At 37.1% G+C, this 20,255-nt stretch overlaps 1 protein-coding gene across 11 annotated transcripts in view; it reads left to right on the forward strand.

Moving 5' to 3' along the window:
- The window catches only part of SLC25A21 (solute carrier family 25 member 21), a 255,502-nt gene that overhangs the window by 223,889 nt on the left and 11,358 nt on the right, over positions 1-20,255 (forward strand). For 9 of the 11 annotated variants that reach the window (XM_080394343.1, XM_080394350.1, XM_080394349.1 and 6 more), the window contains 4 exons: positions 3,090-3,156; positions 9,874-9,933; positions 12,358-12,465; positions 17,371-17,535. In XM_080394343.1, the coding sequence (XP_080250469.1) occupies positions 3,090-3,156; positions 9,874-9,933; positions 12,358-12,465; positions 17,371-17,535 (400 nt within the window). Of the gene's footprint in view, positions 1-3,089; positions 3,157-5,986; positions 6,179-9,873; positions 9,934-12,357; positions 12,466-17,370; positions 17,536-20,255 lie in introns of those variants that run through there. The other 2 variants (XM_080394341.1, XM_080394342.1) reach the window with 2 other exon arrangements.

Consider the following 20,255-nt stretch of genomic DNA (forward strand, 5'->3'; position numbering starts at 1 on the left):
TGCAACCAAAAGGGCTACTGGTGTCCTGGGCTGCATCAGGAGGACTGTTGCCAGTGGGTCAAGGAAGGAGATCCTTCCTCTCTACTCAGCCCTGGTGAGGCCACACCTGGAGTGCTGGGTCTAGTTCAGGGCTCCCCAGTGCAAGAGAGGCATAGACATACTGCCAAGAGTCCAGAAAAATGCCAGTCAGATGATTAAGGAATTGAGCATCCTTCATATGGAAAGGTTGAGAGAGCTGGGACTGTTCTGCCTGGAGCAGAGGAAACTCAGGCAGGATCTCATCAATGTGCACAAATAGCTAAAGGGAGGGTGCAAAGGTGGTGGAGCCAGGCCCATTTCAGTGGTGCCCAGTGACAGGACCAGAGGCAATGGACACAGACTGAAACAGAAAAGGGTCCATCTTAACATCAAGAAACACTTTTTTACTGTGAGGGTGACCGAGCACTGGCACAGTTTGCCCAGGGAGATTGTGGAGTCTCCCTCCTTGGCAATATCTGAAAGGTGTCTGGACGTGGTCCTGGGCAACTGGCCCTAGGTGACCCTGCCTGAGCAGGGTTTTGGGCCAGGTGATCTGCAGAGGTCCCTTCTATCTTCAACCCTTTTGTGATTCAGGAGCAATGGATAATTGCTTTTCATTTTTTCAGTTCCCATTTCTCTAGAATTTTCGAACAATCCACCACCTGATCATCTGAACTGCTGGTATTTCAACACCTACCTGTGAAAGAATGGTGGATTACTCTTTAGAAGTGATTATTAACTGCCTCACAAGATATGCTGAGGTGGCAGATCTGTTGCTTAAATTCCTGGTATATCCCTCCCTCCCACATTCTCTCTGAAAAGTTTTCCCTGAGATCCTCAGAGACTGTGGGAATGTTACAGGGTTTATATGTTCAATAGCTGTATACACTGGAGTATAGAAGAAGACAACCTGGAAAAGCAACCTGTGTTACTGTGCAAAGCTAGGTAATGCTGCTGTGTGTTTTTAGAACAGAACTGTGGCTTTACACTGCATATTTCTCTGCTGACACATCTCTTACTAATGAGAAAATCTGGACCAAGTTTGGGTCTCACTTTTTTGTAGTCAGAACTATACCTGTGAGTAGAGCAGTGGAGCAATTTTCATTTTCCAATTCCAATCATGCCAAAGTACTAGAAATTCCAAATGGGATGCCTGTTGTAGATATGCTTACAGTGTTTTAGATTGAGCTGAAAGGAAGAAAGTGTTTATAGGGATCTGTGTTCTTCTAGCTGATCCTACTTGGACCTCAGTTTCAGTTTGAACTCACATTAAACTGTATGAATCACATGCCTAAATTTATTCAACGTTTCAATAGCTTGCTGAATCAGCAAGAAAATACTCTGAATGTGTATGAAATGCTAACGACTAAGACTGTATCCAGTATATCGTTATATCCATATCTATAGTTATCTATAGTTATATCGATATCTATGTAGGTAGATACAGGTATGTATGTATGTTTATTTATCTGTCTTTGGAATGTGAGACTTTGGGGAAATGCAAACATCTGACAACTCAACTGAATTCCTGAAATCTCCTACCCAAGGAGTTTCAGTGTTTCGTCATGAAACCATCGTTGTATAAGATGCTCAAAGTTTCCTTTAATCATGGACTGGAATTCATACCTTGCTTACTTCAGAGGAAGGATAAGCGAAACTCCCACTTTGAACATCTTACAAAGTCTAAATTATTTTATTTATATTGGAGCAACTTAAGAAGACAACACCAGAAAAGCATTAGAAGGGTGGAAAAAATTGGTGTAGCATTTGTGGTATTTTACATTCACGTGGTGAATCTGAATTTAATTGTTTTCCTCTGACATGCACAGGATAACTATAGGAGTATCTGTTGATGTAAAGATTCTTCCACACCCTGCAAAAATATTACAAGTAATAGGCTGTTTTAGAAAGGTGAATCATCACCTTTCAACAACACCACCTTTCAACATTTTAAGAAGACACAAATGCTTTGCTTTAAGAAGTGATTTCTTCTGTAGACAGAATCCTCTTACAGTCCTGGAAGAAATGTGTAATCTCTGAAGATGAGTAAATTGTAAATTATACCCACGTTGCCTGGCAAGGTAGCTTCTTGTTGATTGCATTAGATGTCTTTCTGAACTCTCCCCATGCATTACCCAAGTGGATATTAATGTGGAGACCTAGCAGACAAGAACTATGTCTACTTTTATCTTGTCTGGGGATTTGGAGAATTACCTGTCATTTAAAGCATGCCCAAGACCCAGCATTATGCATCTACATCAGCCTTGTAAGCAGAGCTCAGGCTACCTGCAAATGCCATGTGTGCTTGTATCAGGTAGGGATAGATAGATATAGATATAGATTACGTAAAATTTAGATGATGCAAAGCAAAGCATTGCAACAAGTGATCTTTGGCTTCAGGCCAGCTCCAAAATTCTGCAGCTATTGTAAACTCCTTAGGTGTTTATGGAGCCAGGCAATAGAGGGGCAAAGACCTGAATGAGTACAGTGGCAAGATACTGCCCAAATGTTTTTTCCAACATGAAATACATACATTCTGTTATGTCTCTCTGAATAGCTAACTTGTGTTAAAACTAAATTGCCAAAAAAAATACTTCATCTATTTTGAGGCATATTTAAAACTAAATTTCAAAAGATGCCTTAACCTGGAGTCCGAAGATGAGCATGCAGGGTTTTTTATATGCAACTTGCACAGTTTTTTCCAAATCTGTTTTTTGTGACTTCAGTTTTTTCATATTATCATTGCTATGTCAAGGAAATTAAAACAATGACATAATACTTCCTCTTCATTGTCAAAATTGTTAATCTTCCTTTAAATACAATTTCTTGTCTACTCAGAAAAAAAATATTTTTTACTTATTCATTACTAATTCTTTTTATATCATCTCATCAGCACATAATAGAATTGGTAGCACACTAGTTACTTAGCAAGTAAGCAGAGTATCATTATTTGTCTGTAGGCTTGGAAAGACTGAAAGATTAATTGTTTTACTCAAAAGTAAAAATAGAAGTGGCAGTATGGTAATATGTTGTTTATGGATCCTAAAATAATTTATTTTTTTCTTCAATAGATTGCTTGGCTTCTACAAAGGAATATTTCCTCCCATCTTGGCTGAGACACCCAAAAGGGCAGTGAAGGTAAAAACCCCATACTTCCTCCTTTAAAAATGTGAGTAAGGACAGTGGCAGCTGTAAAACATTTTATTTCTCCCCCAACTGATTGACATTAGAATCTTAAACTTATTTGGCATATTAATCCTCTGATTTTTACTAGGAGGAAACTTTCCTATTCATAGCACAATAAAAACTGTGCTTGAGTGAGAAGTGTAGGATAAGGCTTTTAAAAGCTGGGCTGGTTTTGACCTGTATGTATTATGTTACTATGGAAAAAAAAAATACAATTAGTTTATATAATTAAAATTTATAAAATACTTTAAGTGATATTTTAGTCTCATAATTCCCTCTGGTTTAGACTTTTTGTTTTAGTGAAAATGCCTAGCAACTTGCAAAACTAAGAACAGCTAATAAATTAAAGAAACCACTCCTACTAAGTACTTACTCAGTAACTTGTAGCAGTTTATCTGTAGGTTTGAAGTGCTGCCCAGAGTTTTCTGGTATTCCAAAGAGCACTCTACTCCATACTCTCACTTTTTTACAGATTGAACATAGTAATGGGTACAACTCCTCATCATGCAAAAAATGTTTACTCCAGCTCTTACAGTTGAAAAAGATGCTAGCCTATCAAAGTGTATTCGCTGTCAAATGTTGATCAGATTTTATTATCCTTTATGTTGATTTATAGAGCATTATTTTAGTAACACTAATACAAAATACAATACTAAAACAAAATACATTTTTTCAGTTCATTCATGCAACATTTTCAATTAATTAATTTTTAATTAAAATTTTAAAAATAGTAATTAAACACCTCATCTTAATAATTAATCTAATCTATCAAAGCATCTATTGTGTTCCGAGCAAATGCTTCTTTATCTTTTACTTCAGAACTTCAAAGTTTCCCATAGTTGCACCAAATGTGTCTAAAAGCAGTTATTATACAGAATGTCTTGATTTTCCTTACTTTCATTTTTGGTTTCTCTCTAAAAAGGCTGCATATAATTCTGGTCCTTAGTCTGCAATTAATCATTCACATTCCAATTCCTTTACAGAGGAATAATAATATTTGTATAAAGTGACAGGATGTGACCTTGTAATGGAATCCTAAAGGAGTTCTGGTAATGTCATCTTCTTGTTTGCATTGGCATTTTAGATGCAAATGACATATGTCATCTAGCTCAAAATTGCTTAGTACAACTAAGAAAACTGAAGTTCTATTTAACAGCAAAGTGGCAGTAAAGAATAGATGGATGATATTTAGAAGATTCCTAACAACTCATTTTCCTCAGACTGTGGTGTTTCCTCTGTCTCTCCATTTAATTTCATTTGAAACAGGTCACAGTCAATCTGACCATACCTTTTAGATTCCAGCATATATTTAATTACAGCACCAACCCAGGTTCGATTTCTCTCCTACCAGCCTGAGTCATGCAACAATCTTGACTCACTTTCTCTTACTCAGATGTATTAAATTGGCTTAAACCCCATGTGAGTCAATATAATTATAGAATCATAGAAAGATTTTGGTTGGGAGGGATCTCTGGAGGTCGTCTGGTTAGCCTCCTGCTCAAAGCAGGGCTGACTTCATGGTTTGATGAGGTTGCTTGGATGCCTTGTCTAGTCAAGTTCTGAAAATCTTCAAGGATGGAGACCGCAGCCTTCTCTGTGCTCCTGCTCCAGTGCTTAATGGTTTTCACTGTGAAGAATTTTGCCTTATCCAGTCCAAATTCCCCTGTTGCAACTTCTGCCTATTGCCTTTTGTGCTTCTTTTGAGGAACTCTGAAAAAGTCTGGCTTTGTCTTCTGTATAACCTTTAGACAGTGGAAGATAGGTATTAGATCCCCTCAGCCTTCTTGTTTCCAGGCTAAACAGATTCAGTTCTCAGCTTCTTGTATATCATAAGCTCCTTAAATGGCTTACTGGTGCACCCCTCGTGGGGCACTTTCTACCTCGTTCTTGGGCTCAGTGAGGGCTCAGTAGTGTTTCTGCAACCATGAGAACCAGGTTTAAATGCTATTTTAAATTCTTTAGACTATTCCTTTAAATTTTATGCTGTTCCTAGGACAGCAGGAGGAGTTTAAGTTGTTCCTAGAAGACCAGGAGGACTTTAAGTTACCTTGAGATATCAAACATATTCTACATTAGAAGAATTCAGTGACAGAATAGGGCAGGACAGAAATGTCCTTGTAAGAACCTGGATACTGAAGCAATTCAATGTGAGGTGTTATATGCCAGTACAATTTCTAACATCCAAAATACGGTTTGTACCCCTGCTTTGACCTGAAGAGAATCCAGCTTGTGTCAAATTTCCACATTATCCACTGGTTTGGATATGACCCCAACGGAAAAGTCACTGCTTCCTTTGGCTCACTCTCCACCTTTTATTCTTCTAACACTTTCCCTCATTTTACCAGGCCCCAGAATGTTCTTTGTCCACTGCCAAACTGGCTAGTGAGATTTAGAGGAAGACTGTGTCCATGCGTATGGTTTTGAGACTTGAGAAAGCACAGAAGGTACAGAGGCAATTTCTAGGTTCCAGCAGCCTCGGTTTGTGTTTGTAATGAACTTTTTTGAAAGCTTCTAGTTGTAGACTCCTATATCTCATGAAAGTGTATAGAGAATGGACAAGGGAGATTCTGTACTGTGAAGAAATGTACTTGTGCTACCGGAATATTGTATTTTTCTGGTGTAGATGTTTGCAAATAAAAATAAAGCTACTAAAATGAAGGTATTTAGCCCCAGTTATTCAGCTAAGTGTTGAAGATACAGCTTCACTTTTAGTCAACTATGTTCTCATGTCTGTCTTGCTATTTCTTTTTTTTCTCTCTCTCTTTATTTTCCTTCTAAAAAGAAAGCTGGTATTTCTGGAAGACGAAAAGTCAAAGTTTATAACTTTATGTTAGATTGAACTTGGAGGAAAGAAGTGATGATGCCAATACAATGGTTAACAGATGAACTTTTGGGGCAAATTTATATTGTTCATGTGTTCCCAGACATCTTGTTGCAAGCATATATTTTTACCTTAGAGTTATTGAGACATCTGGTAAGTACTTTGACTATTTTCTGTGTAACTTGAATTAAAGTGTATCTTTGCCAGATGGACAATATTGGTTATTATGTACACAAAAGCATGTTTTATATACGTTTATTCTGAGATATTCTTTTTGTGCAAAGCTATTAACTTCATAAAACTGTAGAGAAAAAGATAAACTATGCCATGTTTTTAAAAATATTTTGGGTGGATGTACATGATATAAATCCATATGATATAACTAGAAAGTTTTTGGCAAAATTGTGTGTATACTATCCATTCTAGTACACCCAGCAACATTTATATTGAGTTTTATTGCTATTGATTTGTTTTCTTTAAAAAATTATATAAAACATAGTTCCTGTTAAGTAGTTATTTTATTTATGGCTCTAGGAAGCTATTGATTTTTAAGGTAACATTTTTAAGACCAAAAAATTGCTAGGTAATGTATTTCTGCCGTTATTACAACCATTTTACAGGTCTGTAACACTATGGAAGACATTAAGGAATACCAGAAATTCCATTAAAGGTTAGGAGGGTAACAATGAGTAGAAAGATGCTGGAGAGAGAATAAAGCAAACTTTATCACAATAAGAAATGAATTTAGTTCAGTGAAGTAACTCACCCACCGACAACCGACATTTTCTCAGAGAGTTCCTTTTACCTATAAAATACCTTCAGAAATCCAAAAAGATAGACCTACAGTCTGAGTAACACTTCTGTCTTTTCTGATTATTGGCAAGGCCAGTACAACAATTTTAAACATATTTGCAGGATGTTTGCAAGATTAGTATTCAATCTGTACACTATTTGGAGGGCAGTTAAAATCTGGGCTCTGCATCTAGGACCTTTTCTACAAAATGAGAAAATAATCCCTACTGAGGATAAAAAGAAGTATCTATCCCCTTGCCGCAGTATCAGTCCTTCACTTTTCAGAATTTAGCATCTTAATTTTGCATTATGTATACATATTCCCTCCTGGTTTAAATGTGGTGGCATTATTAACACGTTAACACCTAGTCCTCTGATGGTTTTGGTGTGATTCTAGTGACTTCATTTGAAGCAGGTCTCATCTGAAAAATGTTATTGACAGGGTTCTAAACAAGTCAAGATGACGTGGTGCTTATTACTCGTGTTCCTGTACACATGGTTTATGGAAAAGCTGTTTTGCCCTGATAGGTCTGTGGCAACTGAGCCCTGAGGGACTGACCTTGTCTTCTTTGGCTGAGACCCAGCACAGGTCACCCAGTCTTTCTGTTTTGTCTAAAAAACTCTGTTCCCTTATGTTTCTTATGATTCCCACATCTCTGTTGACCTCACTTCCCATTGCTTTCCTCTCACAGTGAAAGTGTGATTGCCACACACATGGGCGGGTGCTACAAGGAGGGAATACAGCCTCACGTGTGGGAGCAAAACACGCAGATTTTCAGAGGATCCCACCTTCATTTAAATCCGCTTGCTCTAAACTAATCAAGCGTTACAGGTCAACTTTGGAAAGTGGCCAGGAAAGTCAGAGGTTCTAGTTATTTACTTTTGCTATACAGGGATGTGACAGCCCTCACTCTAGGGGGTACCCGCCTGCGCAGATGCAGCCTCGGTGAAGCTGTGACCGGTTTTTGTTGTTCAGTCCCGTAATACTGGACGTGCTTCAGCGTGCAAAGTTGTGACTAATTCTTGGACAGACTACAGGACTCACAAATAGTGAGCTGTACTTACAGGCCTTGCGTTGTTCCATGTGTGAAAATTACGTGGAATAACACCTCCAATATCTTTGGGTTTACGTGGAATTCAGGTGTCTGCTCTTTATGATCTGCAAGATTTTCTACTGTCCTTACTCTTCATGCTAGAAAATACTTTTTCTGCCCTCAGAATTGTCTTATGTGGCATTAAGCTGAAGTGCATTTTCGATGGCTTCAGCAACATATTTGCAGAATATGAATTTTTTAAATTATGAGGTTTGGGGAAATTTGCTCTACACAAGCACTGGATTAGAAAGGATCTCTTAGGTCAGCAAGTCTATTCCCTTGCTGTTCTATAATCTCCTTCATAAACTTATCAAACTCTCCCTTACAAGTGATTAAGATTTTTCCTTCATTATTCGTATTGGAAGACTGTTTCAGGACCCCACTCCTTTGATTCAGCTTCACCAGTTTTCAAGCCACATTCTGTTTATGAGTAGTTTTTACTTTTATACCCAATTACTTTATGTTACATGTCTTTCCTTTCCTAGGTTTTCATTTTCTTGCAGCCTCTCTTTTGATAGACTAAACAAGGCAAGCATTTATTCTCCTTCAGTCTTCATTCTTACAATAATCTTTACATTCTCCTTATGGTCCTGGCAACCCTGTTTTGAACATGCTGTAATCTGAACTCATCTGTTTTGAACAAAGGTGGCCAGGATTGTGTGCTGTATTTCAGAGGGCATCTTAACAATAATTTGTAAAATATCACAAATACTCTTTCTTTAGAATATACCTTGACTGTTGCATCTTAGATTTTGTGTCCACAGACAGAAATAGGCAGTGGGAGTCTGCCTGCCTGTCAATGGGAAGATTCTTACTGACTTCAGTGAAGTCAGGGTTATTCTCAACACTCTTCTTGGAGGAATTAATCAATTTATTCTGCTTTGATTTTTAGAAGATTTCACAAAAGGTATTCTGAAAATTAATGGATCTGGGTAGCAAGAAATGTTAGGTTGCAAAGTGAACCATTTACTTTGCATGGTTGCCTGTAGAGTAATGAAGCTGGGTTAATTAGCATTGATAATATACAACTGTGGGTTGGTTTCAGGGGCAGTGGGTTGGCCGATGTAGATAAGGTGCAGCTGTGGCTCGTTCTGTTAAGTGGCTGGGCAACCAATGCAGAGAGAGCCGCCAAGGAAGAAAGAGGAGGAAGAAACAGAGAGGAGAAAAAGAATGAGAACTTGTGCCCTGGATGAGGAGAGACTAGGAGAAGGCAGCAGAGGGACTGGTATGTGATGGTAAAAGACCTTGTTGCAGCTGGCTAGTTTGGAGAGTGCTGTGACAATTGTCTTTCTTCATGTTGGTGCAGGTGAAACTAAGCTTCTCATTTTTTTCCTGAAGTTCAAACACTCAGCTTTCAAAACTCATCCTCTAAGGAACTGCAGATACTGTAAGGTTCTGAGCACCGCTGACTGAAAGCAGAGAATGGGGTGAAAGATTAATTTGTGAAGAGCAAAACCTAAAATAAATGTGTCTGTTGACAGTAGGTTATAAAAATCCACAGACTTTCCCTCTTCAAAATGTGCAATTATGTCTCTCTGATAAGTAGACTAGTATCTGAGAATTGTGAAAGTAATTGCAGTATATTGCATTAAAGATGTGAGGGTAGTTTCTTGGGAGAAATGATAGTATCTGCTACTACATTTGTAGCAGTATATGAAAGTTCAAATGCTAGAAGAAAAGTTTCTAAATTAAAATAATGAACTATGTGTTGTAAGCAAACTCTTATGTAAAACATTAATTGCGCTTATGCTGTTATTATCCATGATACACTAATAAAATCAGTTCTGAAGCCTAGTTGTCTGCTGTTGCACATCTAACACTAAACAGAAGTGGCTTATGTTTATTTTGCAGAACTGCACGTGGCTACTCAGGGTACAAAGTAGTGAAGCTCCATTGTAGTTTGAATTTACTAATTTGCATAAGTAGCTCAATTTTTTTCAACACACTGATTTTTATTTACAGTTTTTCACCTTTGAACAATACAAGAAGCTACTAGGATATGCATCGTTACCGCCAGGACTGGTATGTATGGATGCAGAACTTCATGTTCTAATTTAATATGTGTATGCTGAACAGTCCCATCAGTTTTCTTCCATATAAGGAGCCCAAAATTAAAGGAGACAGTTCAACCAACAGTTTTTCAGAACAGACATGTCCCTTGAAAACAATGATAACAGGATTTAACAAAATTATAGTTATGTTAATTTTTGTATCAAATTCCTTCAAAATAATTCCTTACTTTGTAAGTGACATGAGTAGTGACAGTAACCATGGAAGATTCTGTATGTAGCTTGTCATTCTTCATTCTTGCAAAATAACGAAATAAAGTTGAACATTATCAATATTTATTCATGTGATAGTGACTCGTTTGATGCCTTGACCTCAAAGTGCTATTCTGCAAGGCACAGTGCAACTGTAACAAAAATACTGATCTCAGTCTTATCTTAAAGACTTTATAATAGAAACATAAACTATTGATAAGAAGCTGCTACCTCCTTTGAGGTCAATGGCAAAATTCCCTTGTACATCAGTGGAGTTAGGATTTCACGTCAAGAATGTAACTGTTTTAAAATATGTACATACATATGCACAAAAATGTCTTAATGCGAAGATGTAGATTGCATGTGTCTTCTGCATTCTCGTATATAAAGCTTAATTCTGCTATTGTACCATTTGGAATAAAATACTTTCTATAAGAATTGCTGCTTTCTGTGGTGCAAGAATGTGAGTGATATTAAATATCTATTTTTCACAATAATGACATCACAAGTGTAGGAAACAATTGATATTTTTATGGTTATGCTATAAAGGTGTTGGTTATTTCAGGTCTCTTTCAACCAGTATTGCTTCCATTTACATCTGCCTTCCATTGCAGTGAGTCATGAAATAATATTAACTAATCTTCCTCTTAATTATTTGACCGACCCTATAGTTGTTTACAGTACCTCCTATTTTATCTTGTCTTTTTCAGCAGGCTTTTCTCATCCTAAGATGTAAATAGAGGGGTTGGTATTTGTTTTCTAAGAAGTGGAAAGAACATAGTTTAAGGTTCTGTAGTACACCAGCACATTTTTTTGGAGGAAAATATGCTGGGAACGCATAAACATGCACTGGCTGACCAAAAGCTGCTCTGACTCCTATAGCAGATGCAGCAACCAGCAGACACCCCTGATATTTGTGGTGCAGTACTGTTGCCATAGAGGCATTTTTGCCCCTAAGATAGCTATGGTAGGTAGGGAAGAAGAAGACTCAGAGGGATTCTGGTCTAAGCTAGGCAGAATGCTTCTAGGTGCCTCAACAGACCTCGTAAGACAACATTTTTTGTTAAAAAAGGGGTGCATACATCAGCACAGTCTTCCTGCTGGCTTCAGTCTCATGATTGATGATGAAAGGGGTAGATTATGTTCCCACCTTATATTGGTAAAATAGATTTGTTGATAACACAGTCTTTTCCAAAGGCAGGAGGGCTGGAGCTTGCCACTGCCCTTGTAACTTACCGTTCTTCTCGTTCTTGAGCTCTCAAGAATCCCTGCTCAAATCCCTCTGTACTGAATATTTTTTCTTCTCGCTATTGTTTTTTCCTTGCCATTGTTCTCCTTGAATGTCAGCAAACATAGTCAGGACATTTTATTTTGGTTCTGGGAATCTTTTCAGCCCCTAGAAAGTCTGAAGATATTACATGGAAGCAATAAATGTATAAAGTGGTCACTAAAATCAACTCCTCTGCATCTTCTCAGTTGATCTAAATACATCAATATTATTTTTTCTGTTACAAACAAAGTAAGGTATTTTTAAATGCTGTGTCATGATGGAAGGCAAAGCAGTGACTCTCTCCATATCTGTGGCTGTAACGTACCATCAGCTTCTACGTAAATGAAATTAATTCATCCTTGCAGTGAATGCTGACATTTCTGTGTGCGCCACTCATTCCCATATAAACTTTTCCAGGATTGGTATTTACTTAGGAGAACTTCTCTTCTACTTAAGTAACTTGCTGAAGGACTGCGTTATTTTAATTTCTTATGTTTCTTTTAATTTTAGGTTAATATGGTAGTGTTGCATGCTTAATGCTCAGTGCAGAGTTGTTATATTTTTCCAGTGCTACATAACTGCATTTATATTTGTGGGTTTTTTCAGACTCCACCCAAAGTTAGCATGAGGGCATTGTTTTTGCATGTTTTTGTAATAAATTGATATCACAATTTTTCTTCCAGCTGAAAAGAGAATTAATTGACAGCGCTATGACATTTTATTTTTTATTTTTTGGAATGTGGTTTATGGCTATCATCATATTGTCTTCATGAACTGTCAGCATCTAATCAAGGACTAAAATTGTTTAGTAATAGAGTACTGCTAACCACTGTAATCTCACAATTTGCATTGTATCATTCAGTTTCATAACCTGATGTATGGGAAATTTTAATCCTTTATTTTTAACTTCCCTAGGCATTTGCAGTTGCTGGCTTGGGATCTGGGTTGACAGAGGCAGTTGTGGTTAACCCTTTTGAAGTAGTAAAGGTTACCTTACAAGCAAATCGGAATGCCATCGTAGAGGTATGAGAACTGCTCCATTCTTTTTCTGCTTTATTAGGCATAATGCTCTTCAAGGTTCGTATTTAGAGCAGAATGTCTGTAATGGGTCAATACAAATTATTTTCTCACCAGCTTAGCAGAAATGGAAAAAGATAGAAGAGACTCAATGGATGATGCCTTCCAATATGCAGAGATGCATACAGTATTGTCAGCAGTGTCAGCATCTCCCTCGTAAATATTCTGTGCCTGAAGTGTACCTTCATCCCTCCAGAGTAGCCCGCAGCCCAGCGCTGCAAGGGGTTGTAACCCAGAAGTATGAACCTTGTACACAGTGTGTTTACCCCAGCAGGCTCCAGGCTCCAAATGAGCACCAAAGGTTAGCATAAAACACCACGTCCCCGTGCCTTCGCCGGGGTCCAGCTAGTGTATTTTATGTTCAAAATGTAGCTGGTAGATTTTAGAGTCTTGGGTGAAATTATTTATATTGTAAGTCTCCATATTTATAAACACAAACCAGAAAATAGTTATATAATAAAGCACACTGATAATTTAAATTCCTGTTTCACTTCAGTTTTATTATTCAAATATTGTTTTGTGCAAAACTGACTTTGTCCATAGTTCTGGGTACAGCTGAAAGGGGAAGAAGATTAAACTGGAAAACAGCGATTCATCCAAATCAAATGTTCCCATGAATGTATCAGCTTCAGTTAATTTTAATGTAGAAAATTCAAGGCTAAAGTGAAGGAAGGCAATAACACAGTTCCTTCTTTATTTTCTCAGTGAATAAGACTAACAATTGTCAAATTAGCTCTTTCAAAATCTTTTGAGAAATCAGCTGCACCATGATAGAAGTGCCAAATCACATAAGCATGGCATGAAAAGGTTGGCTGAATCCCTGGTGAGATATGATTTTTGCATATTCTGCTATTAAATTTTGACTGAGTTAATACTTGCGTGCCTTGTAGCACCTACCTGCACAAATTGAACTCTTTTTTTTACAGGATGCATGGGAATGAGATTTATCACCCAGCCATTTATGTAAGCTGTTTGGGTCAAGCTCCTCAGGTGCACTCTGAGCAAATATTGCCACTGATTTCCAAATATCATAGCTCTTACCTACTCTGTAACTCATCCAAAAAAGCATTCTCTTCCAGAATAAACTTTAAAACTTTTGGTAAATTTCTGGTCAATTCTCAGTGCATGTGAAAGAAGCGTTTAGTTGCTCCAAGCCTCCAGCCTAGACCTCTTTTAACCACGGGTAGCAAAGTTACTGAGACAGAGCTAATACTGTACAGGGGTGAAAAGGTCAGGACCCTGGGAGGAGAGAGACTGAAAGTGGGAGAAAGCAATGTGTGAGAGTATCTGTCTTGCACAGAAGTAATACGAAAAAATTATGGACTACTATAAACTAAGCAGGTATTCTAGATCTTTCTTCCTCACAGTTGTGAAGATACAATTAACCTATCTTAGTAAAAACCTCTGGCTGTGAGAGTAAGTACACCAGTATTATATTTTGACTAAACTAGTTCCTGTAAAGTTGCAAGAGACCAATATTTCCTTTAGCTTCATACATTTTAATTTTTTTCTCTATTGTAAACTTTATTTCAAGTCTGGAGTGTTTTAGTTAGCAAATTTTATGCAATTGCTTACTTTAATCACAGCATCCCTCCCTTCATGACCTTCAAAATACTCCAGTAATCACAGCGTAGCTGTTCAAAAACATTCTGAGTCGTTTTGTTATGGGGGAATATTTTTTAAATTTAATTTAAATGAGAATTTTCACAACATCCAAATAATAGTATATTATCATATAAATAATGTTTGTAAAAGAATGTTATTGGGACTCCACTAGGAACCTAGTTTACACCTAAAATATAACTGAAAGCATCTATTTGCCCTATTGAAAAAGTCCAAAGGACCAAAGTTGTGAAATGTCAGATAGTTAAATGACAGACATATCAATTTTTAATTTTTTTTTAAAGTGTTAGAATTTCACATTTTATTGTAATTTTTGAAAACTCCAGTGACTTCATTACCACGGTCTCAAGTTCTCATTAAGAATATGTTAAAGAACATTCCACACTAAAGCATGTCAACTCAAGCCTGTTGGAAGAAGCATGTGCATGTTATGTTACACAGCATAAGACAATAGTACACTCATTTCATTACCATGCACTGTTTTTCTAAAAGGTTTAAATAAAGTACGTACCTGTCCCATTGTGTAGCTTTCATACTATATGATGAAACTTAATGCAGTTCACACATTTCTTTGGCTATTGTATTGAAATAATAAATATATCTTGTTTAAAAGGAACAAGGAAGAGCATGAACACATAGCCCACACCCAGACCCCTGCCTGCCCCCAAAGCAAACATTCACACACTACAGTGACAGCTGAACTCTTCTGTGGTACCAGATCATCTTTCAAGGGTTGATAGGTTTAAAGAGGAAAGCCACTATAAATCACGTATCGGCACTTTCATAATTTAGATTGCTACAGGTAAAAATAATGGTGACTTTCTGTTAAGGTAAACTGCTAGAAGGCCCAACACCTTGTTGTTTGGTTTTCTAAATTTTTTTTTCTTTTCCCTGTAGCTGTGGATAACTCGCCAGCTGTAGAAGGTGGTGTGGTAACAAAAATCTTCTCACCTGACTTGTGTTGTAATTAATTAAACAAAAATTTCTGCTTTATAGTGAGAAGAATCTGACTCCATATTCCACTGACTGGGTCTCTATTTAGTATAAGTCAACAGTTGTTTATACAATAAATTCCTCCATCTGAATTAGTCATCCTAAGGTCCTTCCATCATCAGTGATGAAACACAGACCTCCTATTGCTTGATCAGCTGACGTTTTAGATGCCTACTTTGTACAAAATGAAGTGCTCTCTATGAAAGCCCTCTTTTTTGCTAAAGGAATGAAAAAGTGAGTCTTTTTGTGTAGCTCACATGTAAATGTAGACATTGCGAGTATCTACATTTGGACTGATGAGTCCATGTATCAGGTGTTCAGCAAGTGACAAGCTTCCTCTCTGAGTTATTAGTAAATCCATATTCAAGATGAGAACACGGGATACCTTAGTATTGAAAGCTGTTGTATTCAGCTTAAATCACTTTATTCAGGACCACTAGTTAGTTTTTAAAGATCTAATTATCTTCTTTTTTTTGTGCATGAGAAGGGATGCTCTTGGTAATATTGGGACCATATTTCATGCTGGATATCTACATTTTAGAACAGATTCTGATTTGAATCCCTGAGGGTAGTTAGAAAAGTAAACGATAGTAAAATGTATTCAGAACATTAACAGCATAATATTAGTTACCAAATATGAAAAAACAGAATGAAACTTGGTATTAAAGACTAAACTTGTCAGTCACCTAAATAAGCAGTCATGTGCTGTGTCAGATATAGCAGGCATCATTTGGCTGATGCTGGTGATCTACCACAGTGTTATTTTGAAATGGAAAGCTATTAAACAAATCAGTGTATTGAAATTAGCAGTGTTCACAGCGTTGTAGTCAAAATTCTTCTGTATTTTCATGTTTGAGCCTCCTAGTGGAAGTCATGTTTTGACTTTCTAATTAAGTATTTGGTTACCCAGAGCTGACATTATGCTTTGGAGAAAGCCAAACTCAAGTCAACAAATTTTTGAAAGGAACTTTTCTATAATGTTTCTTCTTCTGCTAAGAAGAAATCGAAAATATCCAGAAGGGGAACATCTGATTCTGAGTATCACAGTATATTGGAAATAGATCAAAAGTGTCTTTAGTCAGGCAGATCCAGTCTGAGGAACTGATCATTATGTAAGTGGATTCTAAGAAGTTTCTTCCTTTCTGCCTTTCATTAGATGGAAGTTGGCTGACTAAAATGATTCCTATGCCTTTTGGGTATCATTTTCAAAACAGGATTTCTGAAGTCAATTTCCTAAATCTGTACCTTGGAATTTAAATGGGTATTCTGATTTTCAAAATCTAACTACACTTTTTAAGTCAAATAATTCATTAGGAGAGCAAAACAGGTTTTCCAGTTGGATGCTTAAGAAAACAATAAAAACCAACACCTTTTTTTCAAGATTTTCAACACTAGAAGTTGAACATCTGATCTGGTTTTAAAAAGTGCTGTGTACACAGTAAGTCACTGACCTTCAAAAGTCAGTGTCTTAAAGCAGTGTTTTGCATTCTTAACAGCATGAAGAGCCTCAGAGGATGCAGAAGGGTTCCCAGACAATATATATACCTTTTGTCACCCTTTCAAACCTATTCCTAACATTGAACCTGGAAACTGTGTTGTGGTTTAACCCAAAACCAGGACAACTGCCAAACTGATCTTCAACACAAATATTTATAGTCTCCCTTGCTGCATTAATTTGTAGCTCCCAAGGACTTGCTTCTGTAGCCATAATGGCTAAAAAATTTCCTGTTCCAATTCTGTCTCTTTTATCACTCCCTCACCACGCATATTTCTGTGCCTTTGGTTTTACTAGAGAAGCCAGCTTTAGCCTCTTGCTGTCCAGAATAATTGTTATATACTCTGGTTGTGTAAGGGTTTCATCAGTCATAATCTTAAGAACACAGCATCAACGATAAAAGAACTATTGCCAAATTCACACATTCAAAGCCGCATGTTGCTCAGTAAAATCTTTTTTTTATTATTATTATTTGAGGACCTTTTTCTTTGCTTTAGGAATCCTCAGTCTTTTACAATACTCAAGTCATGCTTTCATCTTGTTCTGCAATCAGAAAAATGAGGAATTTTTTTTTTAATGAAAGTTGTGATTTTTACATGATCACAGGAAAGGCAAAATAGTAACTATGGTGAGACAAGATAAAATGGCAACATTGTGTTTGTCAGCAGGATGGAAGTGATGCTATGGGTGCTGTTTTCTTTTTGTAAAGATGACCTCTTCCTTCTGCTTATCTTCCGTAGCAACCATCTAGCTTTGCTCAAGCTCGACAGATCATTAAATCCAATGGCCTGGGCTTCCAAGGACTCAACAAAGGTCTTACTGCAACACTGGGCCGTCATGGAGTTTTTAACATGGTTTACTTTGGATTCTACTTCAATGTGAAAAAAATTCTCCCAGTCAATGCAGTAAGTTCTTCATACAATGCAATAGGCAAACAGATAAGAGGTGTGGCAATTTAGTGACACTGTCTTTTTCTGTGCAAAGCTGTGGTATTTGGTAATAAACAGTAACTAACCAAGCTCTCTGTTTTGCAGAAATCTATAGCATTTTAATAGAAGCAAACCAAGGATTTGTACTTCTTATGTTTTAAGCAAAGCTGAGTATAAACAGTCATGCTTAAATTTTCATTCTTATGAATTTCCCTTATACCATGGTAGCAATCTAGAAAGGCAGAAATTGTGATACAGATATGTTATGCATATGTTAGGTATTTATGCACTTTTTCGGGTAAACTGGCTTAGAAGAGAAAAATCAGTTGCTAGAACTTCTTTCAACATCCACAAAGTAAGGGGCTAAGCTTGAGGGGATGGCAGAGCTGCAGTACTAGGGGTTTCTGGCCATGTACCAAGCATATTTACTCCAAAAAGAGTTCACCGTAGTGTTGAAAGACAACAGGGCAGATTTATCCATATGAGAGGGAGCCAGCCCAAAACGGGACTTACAGGGTCATGCACAGAGGCTTTATGTAGGTTTTAAGTTTAAAAAAAAAAGAATCTTTATAGCTGTAATTGCACTTGAGGCAATTTTATTTGATGGTTTTATATTCCTTTACATAACAAAGAAAATATTTCCCTTTACAACAAAGGGAAATTTTACTAATGAAAACGTGGTAATACTGGCAACTTTCTAAATGACTCTGTAAGCAACAGCTAATGGTTTATTAATGACTCCAGTACATTACTTACTGAACTCTGTTTTCACTAATGTGATTTTTAGATGATGACAGTTAAACAGTCACAGGTGTAATATGTAGTGATATTCGTATAAGAAGCTGCAATTTACATCAAAAGGGATCAGTTTCTATTCCCAGATGAAGTAACACCTCTTTTTTCTTCTGCACTTCTGAGTACCCTGGTATTTTTGTTGGCAACATTGTGTAAATGGAGAAAAGCTCCACATCTTATTTGCAGATCATTGAGTAAAATTGAATTGTTCAAGAGCAGCTAACCCACAAGTTTCTACAAGTTTCTGTTAGTGTATTTAAGCATACGTTACAATGTACTTTAATTGCACATTCTAAAAATTCAAGGCACAAGCACAGCTTGATACTAAGATAGGAGTAAACACGTTTATGTTGATCAAAAGGTAAAAAAAATTATAATCACTATGCAGAATGTTCAGAATCATATGCACATAAAGACAAGGAGACTTGTGTGCAGCTTGTATAGAAATCCTGAAGTGTTCTTGCATAGCAATTGAAGAATAGTAATAGTATTTGGCACAAGCACGCTTTCCTAGCCCTTCAGATTTAAAAAAAAAAAAATGGGAAACAATTATTACATCATTAGAAATATTCAGAGCTTTATAATCTAAAAGAAATTAGCACTTCATACAGATTTTTTATGATACAGGGAATTGTTAACATCTACAACATAGTTTAAATACATAGAAAACAAAAGAGAAATTACTTCAGTGGTGTCAGCCAGTGGCCCAGCTGTCCTGTACACGCTATCAAAAGCAAATGACAATTCAATGAATGTAGGATTAGATTGCATGAACTGCAAATAAGTGGAGAGGTTTGCCTTGTGCTCGACCAGTACAAAGCAGCTTGCACGGTGGCTTGCACAGTGGCTACGTCTGCGCTGGTGAATTGAGCAGCATGACTGAAATTCAGTCACCCGTGCTGAGAAATGTTCCCTGGCACAGCTTTGGCGCAGGCCAGCCAGCGCCGTGCCTGGGTACAGCTCAGGAGCTAGTGCCGACCAGGAACCATTCCTAATAGGCAGGCTTCATGCAGCCAGTCTGTTTTGAACGGTAGTAGAATTTAATAGCGCTAATAAAGTTAATGGGACTCTCTAGGCCAGTGGGCATCAGTGCCATAGGCAGCTCTGTGTGTTGTATAGCCAATAACTCTGATCAAACTCCCATTAAAATCAATGCAAATCTTACCCTGCATTTAACAGGGTATAGATCAGGCCTCGTCTGGCTTGCACTAGCCAACGTGCTCAGGTGTTTACATGCATTGAACTTGTCTTCAGTGACTGGAACATGGAAGTGCTCAGCAATACTTTGTGATCTGTAACTTAAACCTCTGCTGTCAGTAGGCAGGTCCTAGAGGCTAAGAGTTATCAAACCTGTACAAGGAGTTTGGTAGAGACTATTTTGCAGTTAGTCTGGAAAATATTAGACGGTTGTAACTTTTCAAAATTTCTCACATACTTGATTTCATTACAGCACCTCTTTTGTTCACTTTGTATATTTTGCCAGAAAAGAAAATCTTAAAGACAGTCTTGCGATATTGACAAACATAAAATTTGTGAAATTAGAATACTACAGTCCTGAAATAATTTTGGCTCTTGACTATGTATCTGCTGTTCACCATCTGTAATGTAAGTGGAAAAATGTATGGAAATGTCTGTATGAGCCTTCTAGCTGTCATCAGTGTTAAACTATGCATTAAATTTGCATCCCAATTAGGAATGTTTGCAGCTTATTTTGCCAAAAAAAATAAACGTTTTATGTTGAGCGGTCAAATGATAGAAATGACATGTGTAGGTTGTAAATGTTTGTAACAAATAATTTTTCTTGTGTTCAGTCTATTCTGCTAAACAGATCATTTACAGCCAAATTCATACTGTTTACTGAAAATGGAATAAGCCAGACATGTTTCCATTGCCACTAATGT

The sequence above is a fragment of the Falco punctatus genome (assembly GCF_963210335.1).
Source record: "Falco punctatus genome assembly, chromosome: 7".
Taxonomy (NCBI): Eukaryota; Metazoa; Chordata; class Aves; order Falconiformes; family Falconidae; genus Falco; species Falco punctatus.